General features: G+C 47.7%; 1 protein-coding gene across 3 annotated transcripts in view; it reads left to right on the plus strand.

The window, feature by feature from the left end:
- Window positions 1-15,013, plus strand: part of ZNF536 (zinc finger protein 536) — a 282,945-nt gene extending 267,932 nt beyond the window's left edge. For 2 of the 3 annotated variants that reach the window (XM_079907425.1, XM_079907424.1), the window contains exon 6: window positions 5,418-9,448. In XM_079907425.1, coding sequence (XP_079763551.1) covers window positions 5,418-6,997 — 1,580 coding nt within the window. In that variant the 3' untranslated portion in view covers window positions 6,998-9,448. Of the gene's footprint in view, window positions 1-5,417; window positions 9,449-14,137 lie in introns of those variants that run through there. The other variant, XM_079907426.1, reaches the window with a different exon arrangement.
- The last annotated feature ends 1,101 nt before the right edge of the window (window positions 15,014-16,114 follow it).

Consider the following 16,114-nt stretch of genomic DNA (forward strand, 5'->3'; position numbering starts at 1 on the left):
TCTGCAGAACAGGGTCTTTGGCCCTCTCTGTGTTTGAAAAAGTTTTTAAGTACGTGCCAATATTTTAAAACTGGGATATTGCATGTAGAAATCTGGAAGCAAGGCTTTCCTTAGATAGAGGTCCTTGTGTCCACTGCTGGTGGCATTGGGTGGCAGTGGCCCTCCAGGAGAGGTGGGTGGCCCCCACCCCGCTGTTTCGCACACTCATCGTCTGCTCAGCTCTGAAAGCATCTGAGTGTATGGCTCCTGCAACAGGCAGATGCAAAGACATTGAATGCGAACATCGTGGAGGTGACCAGAGGGCTCATGTCACCCTGCAAAGCCTTGGGAAGTCTGTCCGATTCCCCCCAGTAGATTTGGACTCACTTATGGGTCTGAGGACAGAGCTGCAGGGTCTGAGGTTGTCTGGGCCACGGGGCTGCACAGAACGTCTTTCCGAGTCTCAGGCAGAGCCCTGCCCGGGCGGGAGCGGGCTGGGTGGGATGACGCTGACTAAGAAGCAGCTCTTAGCAAAGGACTCGGCGTTTGTCAGTCGACGAAACCGAAGAGCAGACCCTGCCCATACCTCAGAGCCCGCTGAATGTGCTGACAGGTTTTTCCCACCCAGTCCAGGCCACTGTTGTGAGACATTTGCCTCCTGAGTGCTCTGAAATGTGCCCTCCAGGGAGGTTGCTTGGGAAACAGCTGGACTGTTTCCAGTGAAACGAGACCTTTGGGTGGCCGGGCTTCCCCAGGGGGATGTGCTCACCCCTGGGTCTGCCCACCAGAAACGCACCCCAGCCGGGGCTAGTGGTGGTCTCAAAAGCATTTCCTTGCACCCTTCGTAGTGATGAAGCCCAGGAAAGGCTTTAAGGCAGAGGACGATAGTGGTTATCCAAATCATTTAGGGGTTATAAAGAAAACAAAATCAGGTTTTTGTTCATTTTTAAAACGAAACGTCCAAAGCGGGTGGGTTTATCCCACGCAGCTCACTCTCGAGCATTTATCTGGGGAATTGGGTGGTAGGGGGCAGTCACCCAAATAGAGCCTCTCAGGAACTTGGAGGTGGAACCACGTGGAGAAACCACTGCGAGGGCTGTTCCAGGGTGTGTGCACGGGCGGTGCATGGAAGGCTTTCTAGAGCCTGTGCAGTCAAGATAATCCTTGAGGACTCCCGTTAAGTGGCCCCAAATTTACCAGGGCCTGGATCCTTGGAGGCTTAGATGCTAAGAATTAACCATTCTTGTTTCTCAGATGTGGCCTCTTTTCCCTGGAACAGTGGTGGTCAAGGCCTGTTTTTAACTTTAAAAGAACAGTGGGTCAAGTGAAGAGATCCTCTCCTGCACTGTGTGATGCGTATGTGATGTGTGGGATGTGTGTGTGATGTGTGGTGTGTGTTTGTGATGTGTGGTGTGTGTTTGTGATGTGTGGTGTTTGTTTGTGATGTGTGTGTGTGTATGTGATGTATGGTGTGTATGTGTGTGTGTGTGTGATGTGTGGGGTGTGTGTGTGATGTGTGTGTGTGTATGATGTGTAGTGTGTGATGTGTGTGTGTGATGTGTGTGTGTATGTGTGTGTGTGATGTGTGCTGTGTATGTGTGTGTGTGTATCTGATGTGTGGTGTGTGTGTGATGTGTGGTGTGTGTGTGTGGTGTGTGTGTATGTGGTGTGGTGTGTGTGTGTGTGGTGTATGTGATGTGTAGTGTGTGTGATGTGTGTGGGGTGTGTGTGTGGTGTGTGTGTGGTATGTATGTGGTGTCTGTGATGTGTAGTGTGTGTGTATGTGTGTGATGTGTGGTGTGTGTGTGGTAAGTATGTGATGTGTGGTATGTGTATGATGTGTGTGTGTGGTGTGTGTGTGTGATGTGTGGTGTGTGGTGTATGTGTGGTGTGTGATGTGTGGTGTGTGTGTGGTGTGTGATGTGTGGTGTGTGATGTGTGGTGTGTGTGTGGTGTGTGATGTGTGGTGTGTGATGTGTGGTGTGTGTGTTGTGTGGTGTGTGATGTGTGGTGTGTGTGTGGTGTGTGATGTGTGGTGTGTGTGTGATGTGTGGTGTGTGATGTGGTGTGTGTGTGATGTGTGGTGTGTGTGTGGTGTGTATGTGATGTGTAGTGTGTGTGATGTGTGGTGTGTGTGTGTGGTGAGTATGTGATGTGTGGTGTGTGTGTGATGTGTGGTGTGTGTGTGATGTGTGGTGTTTGTGTGTATGTGGTGTGTATGTGTGGTGTGTATGTGATGTGTATGTGTGTGATGTGTGGTGTGTGGTTGTGGTGAGTATGTGACGTGTGGTGTATGTGTGTGATGTTTGGTGTGTGTGTTTGTAATGTATGTTGTGTGTATGTATGATGTGTGGTGTGTGTGAGTGTATGTGTGTGTGGTATGTGTGCCTCTTTCTTTAATGATCCTATGATATGTGTCCTCTCAAAGCCGTGAGAGTAGGGGCCTTGTCTCTTTGGTTCTTCACTCAATTCCCAGCACCAAGAGCAGAACTTGGGGGGTAGGGGGTGCTCATTCAATAGAGACTGTGTGAACGAATCCATGTGTTTCCGGGTGTGCGGGTACATACCTGTATGGACACGTATGCCTCTGGCATCATTCAGGAGACTTTGTCTAGCCCTTGACATGACTTTTAGAGTTGACATGATGCCATAGAGAACATGTGCTCCGACTTGCCACATTATAGGTCCGGGAAGCAAAGGTCCCAAGATAGGAATGCCCAGTGGAGCAAAAATAACACAGGTTCTCTGTCCCCAGTCCAGACTCTCCAAATGCCTCCTGGGGTCCAGAGGTCCAGACTAGCTTCCCTGCTACACTGTTCCACAGTACCGACCTCAAAGAGTACTTCCCAGGGAGGCTCTGTGTAGTGGTTTCCCACCCAGGCGCCACAGAGGGTCACGTGGGGGCCTTTGAAAGACCCCAGAGCCCAGTCTGTCCCGGGAACTCAGAATTTCTGGAGGTGGAAGTGGGACCAGGTATCAGCACTTTTGAAAGCTCCCCAAGCTGTTCCACTTTGGTTTTTCAAAATGTAATGTTTAGAGTTTTAGCATCAGAATCATCAGGGGCACTTACTAGAAGCACCCACTTCTGGACCCACCCCAGACCCAGGGAATCAGAACTGCTCTGCCTTAGGTCCCAGAACTGGTGTTTTATACTCTCCTGGGGATTCAAGGCTCAGTACAGTCTGACAACCACTGCTGCAGTGAGCATTTCACGTGTGTGTCCCTTGGAAATCTCCGCACATCTTCTGAGCATCCCTGCAGTCAGCAAGAAAGGCAGTCCCCGCTCCACCCAGGCCTGGAGGGAAGGTCTACATTTTCTCTCTGCATCTCCTGCTGACGGATGCCCATGCATGCTCTACAAACCCTTTGCCAGATGCACTTAATCGTTTCCAGGTGCACTTTTGAAATGCAACCCGAGTCTCATCCAGTACCTGTAGGCACCTCTGCCAACTCTCACTGCAGGGCCCTCCCCCCAGGTTTACAACAACCCGTGGGCCAGGATCTTGAGTTCCTCATCAGGCTCTCCTACCACAAGCCCCACAGACACCCCCTCAGCTTCAGGGGCTGCCTCTTCTCCAACTGGCACTGGACTTCTAGGTCAGCCCAGAAGTACCCCGTCCACAGTGCCCATCCCACTGAGGGTCCCCTAGTCTCCGGTGAGATGTCCAAATAGCAGTGGCTGAAGTGAATGCAAGCCTCACACGGGGATTGACTTCAAGAAGTGGGAAATGGTGCCTGAAGCCATTTGTACCTTTACATCAAAGGGGAGTGAGTCTTCCTCTAGATCCATGTCATCGGTCTAGAGACGTGACCTTGTCATTCAGAGAAAGAGATCCCCAGATGGGAATCTGATGTGTCCAGAGGAAACCTTCAGCTGCTCGTAGGAGGGAAAGAGGAGCACATAGCCACCATTTGATGAGGCAGGCATAGCTTCTCCCAGGCTGGAGCGCACAGTCTGGAGGTGACCTGGAGTCCTCTGCTCAGAACCTGGGCTGGTGGTCCTCTTATTTACAAAATGCATGCATCCCCCCCACCCCACCCCCAACAAGTGCCTTACCCCCAAATGGCCTATGCCTGGAGAGCTGGGAGTCACGGCGTCAGCTGAGACTAGACACAGTAAAATGTCTCCAGAATACACCATTCACCCATGACTTGCTGTTGCTTTTAGATCAGTGTGTTTTACGATAGAATAGAGGAAGCCGTAGGGGATGCTTGAATTTCCTCGGAGAATTAATTGTGGATATTGACAGGGAGTTGTTGTGAACCAGCTCGTGGGAACTCTAACAGTCCCGTTCCTTCCAGAGAGCTTTTCGATTCCAAAGTCCAGAGAAGACCCTGGATTGCGAACACATTCTTGGAATATATTTACATCCGCATTTGTTTACCCTCCCCTTTTCCTCTCTCCTACAACGTAGGCAGGTCTAAGTTGTATGTTATGGTATCTTTCCCATAGCAGAAAGAACAATAGAAGTTGTGTGTTGGATTTAAATAAATATTTAATTCATGAAAATGATCTTATATGTTTTAAAAGTCTTTAAAGCTATTTTTATTCTCTAGAAAGTGCTTGTTATAGGTAAATTACACATTTTACTACCAGAGCATTAGATTTGCCATTAGTACAAATTTAAGGCACTACAAAGACCAGTAGATAATGTTAATTCCAAATACAGAAACTAAATATATTTTGTGCCTTTTTATTACTCATTTTCTTTTAAGTTTTATTGACTGCTTTTTATCTTAACTATATGTCTTTACATGCTGCAATCATAATGCACTGTAATGGTATTAATATTTTATAGAATCAGTATTTATAGTTCTTTATTTAGAAACAATGCAGTAGGTCTGCGGATATCTGAGCCCGTCTGGAATGGTGCCCTCCAAATAATGATAAATTACTTGTGCAGTATGCCATTTGCTAATTATATCCATGATTTACTGCAGAGCAAGACTTAAATCATTCATTTCAGTCTTGCGTAACAGTGCCATAAAATTTTTAGGTTTAAAAATGGTTTCCATGTGTATAATTTAAACAAATTTTAGAGCTATTGTATACACAAAATATTGCAACCACCCATTTGTTACATACTTTGTCTTTTTAAACTTCTACTTTTAATGATCACTGTGGTTGAAATTATTATGCTTAATTTTCATAATCATAGCTTTTAAATCTACAGCCGTTTTCACATGTTAGATAAAGAAAAAGATAGCTAATTGTGTGTAGATAGTATGTCATTCCTGAATAGTCCCAAATGGTACAAAATCATTAAAAAAGCTTAAGAGTACGAATTATTCTTCTATTAAAAAACAGTTGTTCTCTAACTAATTATTAGTTTGAGCTGCTTTGTTTCCAAGAACAAATGTTGATCCTTCTAGCCTTGTTCAGCACACCAAAATGAGATTAACACTTTTTTTTTTCTCCTTATACCAAAATCTTGCAGGTGAGAAACCCTACAAATGTCCCCACTGTGATTATGCCGGCACCCAATCAGCCTCCTTAAAATATCACCTAGAGCGGCACCACCGGGAGCGGCAGAACGGAGCCGGGCCACTGTCTGGGCAGCCCCTGAACCAAGACCACAGGGACGAGCTGTCCAACAAAGCTGCTTTGTTTATCAGACCTGACATCCTGAGGGGCGCCTTTAAGGGTCTCCCCGGAATCGACTTCAGAGGTGGCCCTGCATCTCAGCAGTGGACATCAGGGGTGTTCTCATCTGGAGATCACTCAGGGCAGGCCACTGGCTTGTCTTCTGAGGCTCCTTCAGACGCTCTGAAAGGTACCGACCTTCCTTCCAAAAGCACCCACTTCTCCGAAATCGGGAGAGCTTATCAAAGTATCGTGAACAACGGTGTGAATTTCCAAGGGTCCTTGCAAGCGTTCATGGACAGCTTTGTCCTAAGCTCCTTGAAGAAGGAGAAGGACATGAAGGACAAAGCCCTATCTGACCCTCCTTCCATGAAGGTCCACGGGGCAGACGGTGGCGAGGAGAAGGCGGGCGGCAAGGGAGCCCCCAGGAAGTCTGAGAAGTCTCAGTACGAGCCCCTGGACTTGTCCGTGCGGCCGGACGCCGCCTCCCTCCCAGGCTCCTCGGTGACTGTACAAGACAGCATCGCGTGGCACGGCTGCTTGTTTTGTGCTTTCACAACGTCCTCTATGGAGCTGATGGCCCTTCATCTCCAGGCCAACCACCTGGGCAAATCGAAACGCAAAGATAGCGCCGTCGGGATGACGGTCAATTGCAAAGACCAAGCCCGGGAGGCCAGTAAAGTGGCCTTGTTGCCCTCGGTACAATCAAGCAAAGAGATGGCGCTTGCCAACATGATGGGGCCTCTAGACTCGGCTTCTGAAAAGATGGCCCAAGGACAGGTCAAAGAGACTCTGGGGGAGCAGAAGGGTGGCCCATGGCCCGGCCACGTGGACCCCACGTTCTGTAACTTCCCGTCAGACTTCTACAAGCAGTTCGGTGTTTACCCAGGTCTGCTGGGCTCGGGGGCCTCCAGTTCCTGCCCCAACAGGGAGCCCGACGGGAAGGCCCACTTGGAAGATGATGCCCCGATCCTGATCCCTGAAACCACAAATAAGAACACTACTGATGACCTCTCGGACATCGCCTCCTCAGAGGACATGGACTCCTCCAAAGGAGAAAACAACGAGGAAGAGGATATCGACACGGAGCCGGAGGTGATGAGCAAGCCGCCTGCCCTGAGCAAGGACGGGGGCAGCGACGGTGGGGATGGCCTGCTGCCCGCAGGCGCCCCACAGCCCATCCAGGGACTGGTCTCCCCTCTACCCCAGGCATCGGAGAAGCAGTGGCACAGCCCGGGCCTTCTTCCAGCCCAGGACCCCGTGGCGAGCCTGCCCAAGCCAGAGCGGGGGCCCCAGGGCCTGGAGAAGCCGATGAATGTGCTGTCGGTCCTCAGGGCCTACAGCGCCGATGGCTTAGCAGCCTTTAACGGACTTGCAAGTAGCACAGCAAATTCTGGATGTATCAAGAGGCCAGACTTGTGTGGTAAGTTTTAGAATCCTCTTCCTTTAGTTCATTTCCCAAAACATCAGTGCTGATTTGTGCATTTTTAAAAAATGGGGTAGACTTATCCATGAGCAGATTTTGAACTACACATAAGAACTACCCCGACTATGCTGTATATGCAATATAGACAATCATGAGAGTCAGCTTCATTTAGAAGTGTTGGACCTCGTACTTTCGTGTTTCAGTTTGCATCATTGTGATCTGAAATGCCTGTACGGAAGGCATGGAAAAGGGGGCGGGGTCTCACAGTGTGCACTACTCCTGTTTTTAACCCATAACTTGAGGGGGAAAGGAAACATTTCAAAAAACAAAAAGAGAAAGAGACATGGTAACTTGCAAACTTTTCAGTCTTTTCAACTTATGCATAAGATGCCTAAAGACAATCCCTTACTGCTTTGCTAAGCCAAACCTGCTTTCTGAAACTTTTCTTGATAATGCCTTGAGGATACTAAAATCATATCACACTAACCACAATGTAGAAATGAAATGGCCCTCTCTCCAAACAGGGAGATGGTTTGGGGTATTTGTGATTCATCTTCAGACATACCAAATGGCAGTTACTGTGACTTTGGCCTTCTATTATTGCCTTCTGTCTGTCTGTTTCTTCACCTGTTGTTCGAACAAGAATGTACATTATGAAGTCCCTGGTGAGCAGGGTTGTGATCCTGTGTGTCTTGGATTTACACCTCTGCCTGATCTTGTTAGCAAACTGGCGCTTCTTTACCTCCTTCAAGAATATGGTTACTCCAAAGTAATTCCAGATCTTAACAAGTAATGCTAGATTTGAAGCCTAGACCTGCATCAAATCAATGTCGGCGTGGGCAGGGAGGATCAAAGTCATTCTCTTGTCACCCAGATATTCTTATTCGAAAGCCTTTCTCGGAATCGAAGCTCAGTATGTTATTCCCAGCCCCAAATATCCTCACTAGAGACAAATGACCACAGTCCCTTTCCATCTGTAATCTGTGAATGAATTTCTGTGACTTTACTTCACTTGTTGAAAAAAGGAAGGAAAGAAGGAAAGAAGGGAGGAAGGAAAGGAGAGAAGGAAGGAAAATGGATGGAAGGGAGTAGTACTTAACTTCTGAATCCTGACATTCCTTTTAGCACAGAGTGGGATTCAGCAAGCTGGACTCAGTTCATAATTTAAATTGATGTATTTCTTTTTCCCTCTCCTTCCCTAATTCACTAAGAACTGGATCAAGCAGTCAGAAATATTTTTTGAATTGTCAAAAATCACTAAATGGATTTCTGAGAGCTCAAAAAAATATTGACAGTTCCTTATGCTGAATGATTCATAAGGCCCCATTAAGCAGCACCCCAGATCTATTTTTAGCCACATACAATTCATTACTTTTGAAGCTGTTAAAAACAATATTTAAAAGAAAGAGAAAAGAGTTTTATGTCAGTCCAATTTTTTTTTTGCTCTTTTTTTTTTTTTATTGTTGTTTTTAAGTTTGTGATTGGAGTGCTTTCTTTTTTATTGTTGTTTGGGTTTTTTTTTTTAAGTCTATTTTCAGTTCTTTCAAATACCTACGTAGGACCCATAGTTCCTGCCAGGAATCCATGAATCAGAAAAGATCAAAACCTGGCATGTTTATAAGCTCATTATTATTGAAATGAGCTCATATTACCCCTATTAATTTTCCCATCGTCCTATCAATGCCGAAGGAAGGCTGCCCGCCTTTGAGGAAGCGTGCCCACTTGTGTCCTTTTGCACCAGGCGAGGGTGGAGGGGAAGGCAGCACCAGGAAGCCCTTTCCTCCGAGCTGCAGCTCTTAGGCCCTTTTACCCCCTCTCAGAATAGCAGCTCACCACACTTCCCTGACATTTCCAGGGTACGTGCAAAAACAACTTGCTTAGTCAACCTTTCAGCCATTGGGCAAAAGAGCCTGAGATGTAAGTCATGGCCTCTCTCCCAAAAGGGGAGTGAAGACCCTCAGGCCAGCCAGGCCCCAAGGCACCTGGTCGCTTCCCAGCTGACGGTCCAGGTCCTACGGATCCACCTTGAACACATGGTGAGATGCCAAAACTAACTCCTGCCAAAAAATGTCTATTTTTAGAGCGCACAAGTCCTGCATTTCATTTATCCTAATTTCTTCTGCATCCTCCCTCTTGCTTTAGCTTGGGAGCAGGCAAGGAAGGCCCTTCTCTGGCCTTTGTGTTTGCTTGGTTGGGGTGGAAGCCCTGTCCTTTCGCCTCCAGGATGGCCCGACTCTGTCCAGTTCTCATTCCCCCTTCCCATACCTGGCCCACCATAATCAAAATCCTCTTCTTGTTTTCTTACTGGCTGCTGTGATCCAGGAGGGCCAGGCATATTCATCCTTCCTAAGAGTTGATATCTGTGAGGAAAACGTAAACCCACTGAGCTACAAAGGGGGCATTTGAGGACATTTTTTCTTACTGCCTGGTTTACTGCCTTTCTAGCATTGCAAAAAGCACAAGCGATAGTTGAAAACTTCAAACTCCCATTGGCTTGACTTTGCCAGGGTGGAAATGATATTGGCACAAGGAATCAAATATTCCTAATGTTTATTCCCTCCTCTCTGCTCCACTCAGAGTAGATATGGATTTCCAAACTGGCCCAGCAGCTTAATAGCTGGTTTCCTCAAGAAGCTGGGCTTTGCCTAACCAAAGAATTATTCTGATAGTTCTAAACTTAAGAGAGTTTGGGGTCTGATTTTATCTGGTTAGTAAACCCAAATCCCCACTTTGACACCCTTAGAAACAGGCTTGTGGGAGGAGCTAATGTCTGTCTGTTTCTATTCTCATGAGTGTAGAAGTATTAGAAGAAGCATCCGTAAAGATGTTGTTCAAATCACATAGACCGCCCCAGCCCACCCCACCCCCCAACTAGAGCTCAGCGGCTCTGCTGACACATGCTGGTAAGTGGAGAAGGTGGCTTCTAACCCTAAGTCTGTGGGTGACCTTCATGCTATAGGCCCTACTTCTGGATGCTTCCTTAATTCTGCATGCCTGCTTTCTGACTTTTAAACCTCTGGTCTTTCATTCCTTGGTGTCATGGACCTGGGGTCCTGGACAATGTGCGCTGTCCACTGCTAGGCAACCCAGCCAGCCGGGTAGGGGAAGTATGTAGCGTGTGCCAACGTTGAGAGCTTGAGCATGAATTTTCAAAAGATCAGAGGCACGCTACAGATGACCCCGAGGAGGAGATTGAGCCATCTTGGGTTAAGCTGAAGGACATGCACTGTTGCTTCTAGAGTGAGTCAGTTCCCACTCTGGGCCTCGTTACAAGACGTCGTGCTCCGATCAAAGTCCCCATTTCGTGAGGTGGTTTCCAGACTCCAGGCATGGCCTACCTTTCTTTATTCTGTCGAAGAGCATAACGTACAAGGGCACTCCCGGCTGTTGGAGAACTCGGATGTGCCCTCGGTGTTTTGGGAATGGATTTGACCTTGGTTTTGTAATGGGACAAGATCCATGTGAGTATTTAATAAGGGGGGTAAGGGCAGACCAGGGCAGCGTCACATCCACTGACAAGACAAGGCAGACAGCCCCTTTGTCCAGCCTGAGAAATCTGACAAACTATTGGGACAGCCAGTAGCTCGGAGATCTGAGAGTGCTCTGGTGGGCCCTAGTCAGCACAGAGGCTGGGCTGCACAGCACCTGGGGGGCTGGCTGCATGGCCCAGGTACAGAGCTTGCTTCACTTCAGAGTTTGTGGATTTAGAAAGAAACCCTTACTTTTGCTTTTGAACCTGAGACAGATGTCTGGGAGCCATCGTGTACTGAGTCTTGCAAGCAGAGTTTGCTCTGTGTGTTCTTTGGTGAGCCCAGGGGTAGGGTTGATGGGGAAGAACTAAAATCAAATTAAGGGAACATGAGTGAGAAGAGTGCAACCCCCTTACTCTTCGAAGCTCTGCTCTGGAGTTACCGCCACTCAGGGAAGCCCGGCTGAGTGAGGAGAATCTATCAGCTTGTCTATTGTGGGCATGAGGCCCTTGTGTTGTGGCTGCCAGACCAGAGTGGGGAGGAAGCCCGTGAGAAGGCAGGGTCATTACCAGCAATAGCCCCAGTATTCCCAGTTGGGGGGAACCTGGCTTCCCTGACCCAAGTTATGCCTGCGACCCTGAATTCTCTCATAGCAATGAGAAAATTAGGACTCCCTTCCTGAAAAAAAAGATGGGGTCTACTTAAACCTCTGTACCTCATGTATTCTGAAATGTGTGATGAAATGAACCAGGATAACGAAGCTGAACTCTTTTAAAAGGTGACTCTGTCCTCCAGAAACCTTGTTGATTTCTCAGCATAGGCAGTCTGAAAATATTCAGGGGTGGGCAACTGTTTTCTTAGAAAGCCAGAGAGCCCTTAGGCTTGCAGGCCCTGTGGTCTCTGCTGGGCAGCACGAGGCAGACAGTAAGCAATAAGGAAGCGAATGGGCATGGCTGCGTTCCAATAAACTTCATTTACTAACACAGACAGTGGGCTAGAATTGGCCCACAGATCCAAGTTTGCTGGCCCCTGCGCTAGTATAAAGAAGGTTGTGTTGCTGTGGTCATCCTAGAGAAGACATGTGAAAGCCGTCCTCTGCTACCCCACTGGCCAGTGAGATGATGCAGGCAGGACCCAGGCCAGCAGCTACAACGTTCCATCTATTGCCATTTAATGCCAGAAATCTGAGAGATTTTGCAGAGAGAGAGAGAGAGAGAGAGAGAGAGAGAGAGGACTTGTAGACCCAGGTGGCCTGGAGTAGCTATTTCTGGAAGGTCACATCTCTACCTATGCATCAGAGACTTCCAGGGCTCTGAAAGGCTGCCCCCCATCATGGCCAATGTGGGCAGAGGAGGAAGACACAGGAGCTCTTTCTTGGCTCTGAGGTGAGCTTGATGGACAGAAGTGTGAGGATAAAAAGAGGCAATGGATGTATAAGAGCTTGGATAAATGGTTCTCAGTTGAGCTGGTATTTTCTGGAAGGGGTGAACGTCCGCATGAGGCTATCACAAGGAGATGACGTCACTGCCCAAATGTCTTTTGGCTGCAGTCATCCCTTTAGCACTGAGCAGGCACAAATCTTACTTTCCATCAATGTTATAGAGACACCTCTTATTTCCTTGGGTCTGCCTTGCCAAGCCATTGATAGCCATTTCTTGGTATGTGGGAACACTAGCTTAGAAGACAGTTCTGACAATTTTGTGTTGACATCTCATTGCCATGGTCTCACCGTTTCAGTTTCTACCCGATTCTTCTCCTGTTAGAAGGCAGGTGCTTTGGAGTAGGAAATAAGTCCTGCCTCCTCAGTCTTTGGCCAATAAATGGCTAAGGTCTGTGGTCAGTTAGGGATTTTCAAGGGAGCCGTGGTGGAGTATGTGAAAACACTGCATATGTGTGTATGAAGACACCGGAGCATGGGCTACTGGTGCACAGCCTATGACAGTTGGTACATCTTTGCGGATGATCTTAAGTTCTAAGGTGTGACCCTGAAGCCATCAGGTTCTAGTGGAGAAAGGCGGTTAAATTAGTTAAATGGCAGAGGACGAGAACCACAGAATCCAAATTTGCCAAGCAGACAGGTGCCCGGGCTCAGGCAACGCATGTGAAGGCAGTGAGCCTAGGAGGCCCAGGGAACCTCTGTTGTAAGGTCCTGTCTCTAGAGCTGCCATGCTTTATTTAAAGCCAAGTGAGCAATCATTCTTCTCTTCCTCTTCTTCATGAGATGACTCTCTTGTGTGTTGGCTGGCAGAGACTGTTGATAAAGCACTTTTGCACTCGCTTTCTTTGCCCGATTTTATCATTTACAGGTTGGTCTTTGATTTCCATAGTCCAGCCCGCGCCCAGTAATAATGTGTGTCCAGAGCCTGATGTCAGGCCTCAGTAGAGAGGACCACTTGGCTTGTCCTGAAGTCCAAGGGCAGATCCTTTCAATTAATGCAAATCACCACCCCTCCTGCCTGCTCTGCCCAGGCTGGCTGCCGCACAATTGGCTGCAGGGCCTTTCCCTTGAACTCTGGTGGGACAAAGCACAGGTGCTGTCCCCCGGGGTCTCCCACGGAAACCAGCACCCCGGGCAGGCTCTCTCTTGCCCTCATCCAGAGGCTCTCTGTGTGCACCATGTTGACGAAGAGGCATCCTCTTCGCATGGCAGCCCACTCCAAACTCTTTCGGCATTCTATTCCTCCTCCCCTTCCCTCTTTTTAAGTTAAATGGGAATGCCACTGACATGATGTCGTTTGCACTGCAGGATGACAGAACTGTTGTGTGAATACCATTGTATTTGCCAAATGGTCCACTCGTCATTTCAGAACAAACAAATGGACGGTGTCTGTAAGTCGGCAAACACTGGTGACATTTAGCCTTGTTTATGTTCCTTTCCTTTTGCTGCATATTTTTGGCTCCAAAAGCTACCGTCTGAATCAACAGTGCCTCCAAAGCAGGAGAAAAGTCTGGTAGCTTTCATTTTAGTTGCCGTGTCCATGTTCTCTTTGGATCGCGTGATACCTACTGCCCAGGATCAAGCCTGAGGTGGGAGAAGAGACCGACCAAGCTCTTTGGTTCAAAACATATATACAATGTTTTTCCTCCCTAATGATGACTTCAAATTGGGAGGGAGGAAGAGAATGCTGAGAGAAGAGAGTGTTGTCAGAACGGACACCCACATCCCCGGGGAAATGCAAACTGTCCAGGCAGGCCCAGCCACCGCCACATGCAATAGGAGCTCTGTGACCCCGTGGCTGTCTTGAGCTGTGTGTGGGTACTCCGGGCTTAAGTTCCGGGGTCTACCTTCTTAGGCTACTGAATCAAAGTGGTGGTTGGCGCGGGCAGCCGTCTAGCTGCCACGTGTGCCACGGACCACATCTTAACTGCTGAAGGAATCGGGTTCTTTGTTTTTTATCTTCAGATGCTATGTGCCAAGCCCAGGTTTCAAATAAGTAGTAATTTTCTCCTATTACTTAGCGCTGATCAACAGCACCTCTGCATCTAATTGCCAACCTGCTCTAATCACATGGGCTCTTCTTGCTTTAGCCAGAGGCAGAAGGACCGAATTTTATAAATATTGCTTTATTGTCATTATCCCATTAAACAATTAGGGAATGTGGCCCTGCCCTTGCTTTCAAATCCCTCTGGCCCACGTGGTTTCTGGACTGTTTAATGAATCTGCACATTTTCTTGCAGGTAAGTGACACCCCCTGTTCTAGTCGGTCTAGCTGGACTTGCCCTTGTCTGTCCGTGCTCCTCGGTGGCTATCTGCAGCTTGTTAATCGTGTAAAGTCAAGAGAAGACTGTATACACATATGTGTGTTGAATAAACAATTACTATTGGCATAGGTATGTGTATACACATGGTACACCAACCTACGGTATACATAGCGAAGAATCAGGGAGGCTAAAAATACTGCCCCATATGTTCCACCATTAGCGAAGGGTGGTGAAGGCTTAGTAACTTGAACGGGAGAGAAAATTCCCTCTGAGTCATGAATTCTGCATGACACACGCTGGTGGATTCGAGGTCCCTTCACCTGTGGAAACCCTGATGGGGGGCCTGCTCAGCACAGCTTCTAGAGGCGGGCCCTGCGATGGTCTCGTTGGCATTACTGCTTGTGTCTGATTGTCCTGTATTTTGTAACACTTTAGAGAATACAGAAAAGTGCAGTAATTATCTTTCTCCATAGTATTTAAGCAGTAATATTGCTAGTTTAATATTGTGTCAGGTCGTCATGTTAACCAGGAACAGATGACGTAAAATTCCAGTGAATAGCACCTTGATATCCACTCCTTAAAAATGGTGATTGAAGCAAAATGTGTAAACTTGTACCAGGTTATCGTGTGCTTTGGAATAGAGTATTGTTGAAGTAATTAGAAGCTATATGAAGGTGTTCCTGGTAATGAAGGCATGTAAGTTATAATAATTGTAGCTTTCTGAATAAGTGTCAAACTATATCTTTAAGTGTGCTGTATGCTGAGTTACAAGTTAGGTCATTTATGAATGGAATGTAAAACAATACTAAAAATGCTTCAATAACTTATCTTGGTATTGCTAATAAAAAAAAGCTGTGAAACATTAGTGCAGTTTTGAGTCATTATGTTAATTCACTCCACAACACCCTCCACCCTTGACATCCCTCTGTCGGGAGCCTCAACAGGACATTCAGGGAAACTAGTGATGCTGTCCCACGGTTTGTTTTCTGGGCCACCTACTGCATTTTCCACCCATCTTCAGGTGGACCCAGGAGTTACAATTCCTAAACATACAAATGTCAAGGCACCTCCTGATTTGGGTGGGGTGACCGTGGCGGGTCCAGGGAGTGCATCTCTCTGTACCAGTGTCTCTCGGGTGTGTGTCTAGACCGCATGATGGCTCACAGGCCCTGTGGGGGTCTGTGCAGGCCGCTGTCCCTCATCCCCGGTGTGGAGGACTACATCTGCCTGGCCTTCCTGCAGCAAACCTTAACATTTTCTTTTCATCCTGTGAAGAGTAGTTTTACACGGAAAGGTAGTTGGAATTGTTGGAGCGTGGAGTATTTTTGTCCACTGAGATTTTTTGGTTGTGCCCTGGTCTGTCGTACAGGCTTCTGCCTGCCCTGCCCTCCACCCCATCATGGCGGGAAGGGTGCAGGAAGGAAGGATTTCACTTTCCTTTTGTATTTTGCTTAGTTTTTTTGTCCATGGGCTGGACTTCAGGCCCCTCTGCCACTTCAACGGTGTTTCCAAGCTTCTCTGATTGGGTCTGTTTTGTAAACTTCTAAATTCCATGCTCACCCTGCTCCCTGGCTAACGGCTCCTGGTGGGGGGAAAGGTATTATCATCGTTTGACGGAATCCCAAGCCCCAAGCTTGGTCCCCACATTCCAGATAAACAAAGTGTCCTGTGTACAAGGGGCTGGAAGCCCAGAACTGTCCATTTGAACAAGCCTGGCCTTAGCAGCAGGACAACTGTATCACCTTGACTGCTGGAAACATTCCCTCCAGTATTTCTCATGAAAACTGTTCATGTGATCCCAACCCCAAAAACCATATAGTACAGGATTAGATTGTCTCTTATCTGGGGGGAAGAGGTGAGAAGTGAGAGGTTCTGAGGCTGAGAATATGATTCTGTTTACGTGAAGCTGAGAAAACGGACTGTGGGTTCTTATGGAAAACGTGATGGACCCCC

The sequence above is a fragment of the Stenella coeruleoalba genome (genome assembly GCF_951394435.1).
Source record: "Stenella coeruleoalba genome assembly, chromosome: 20".
NCBI lineage: Eukaryota > Metazoa > Chordata > Mammalia > Artiodactyla > Delphinidae > Stenella > Stenella coeruleoalba.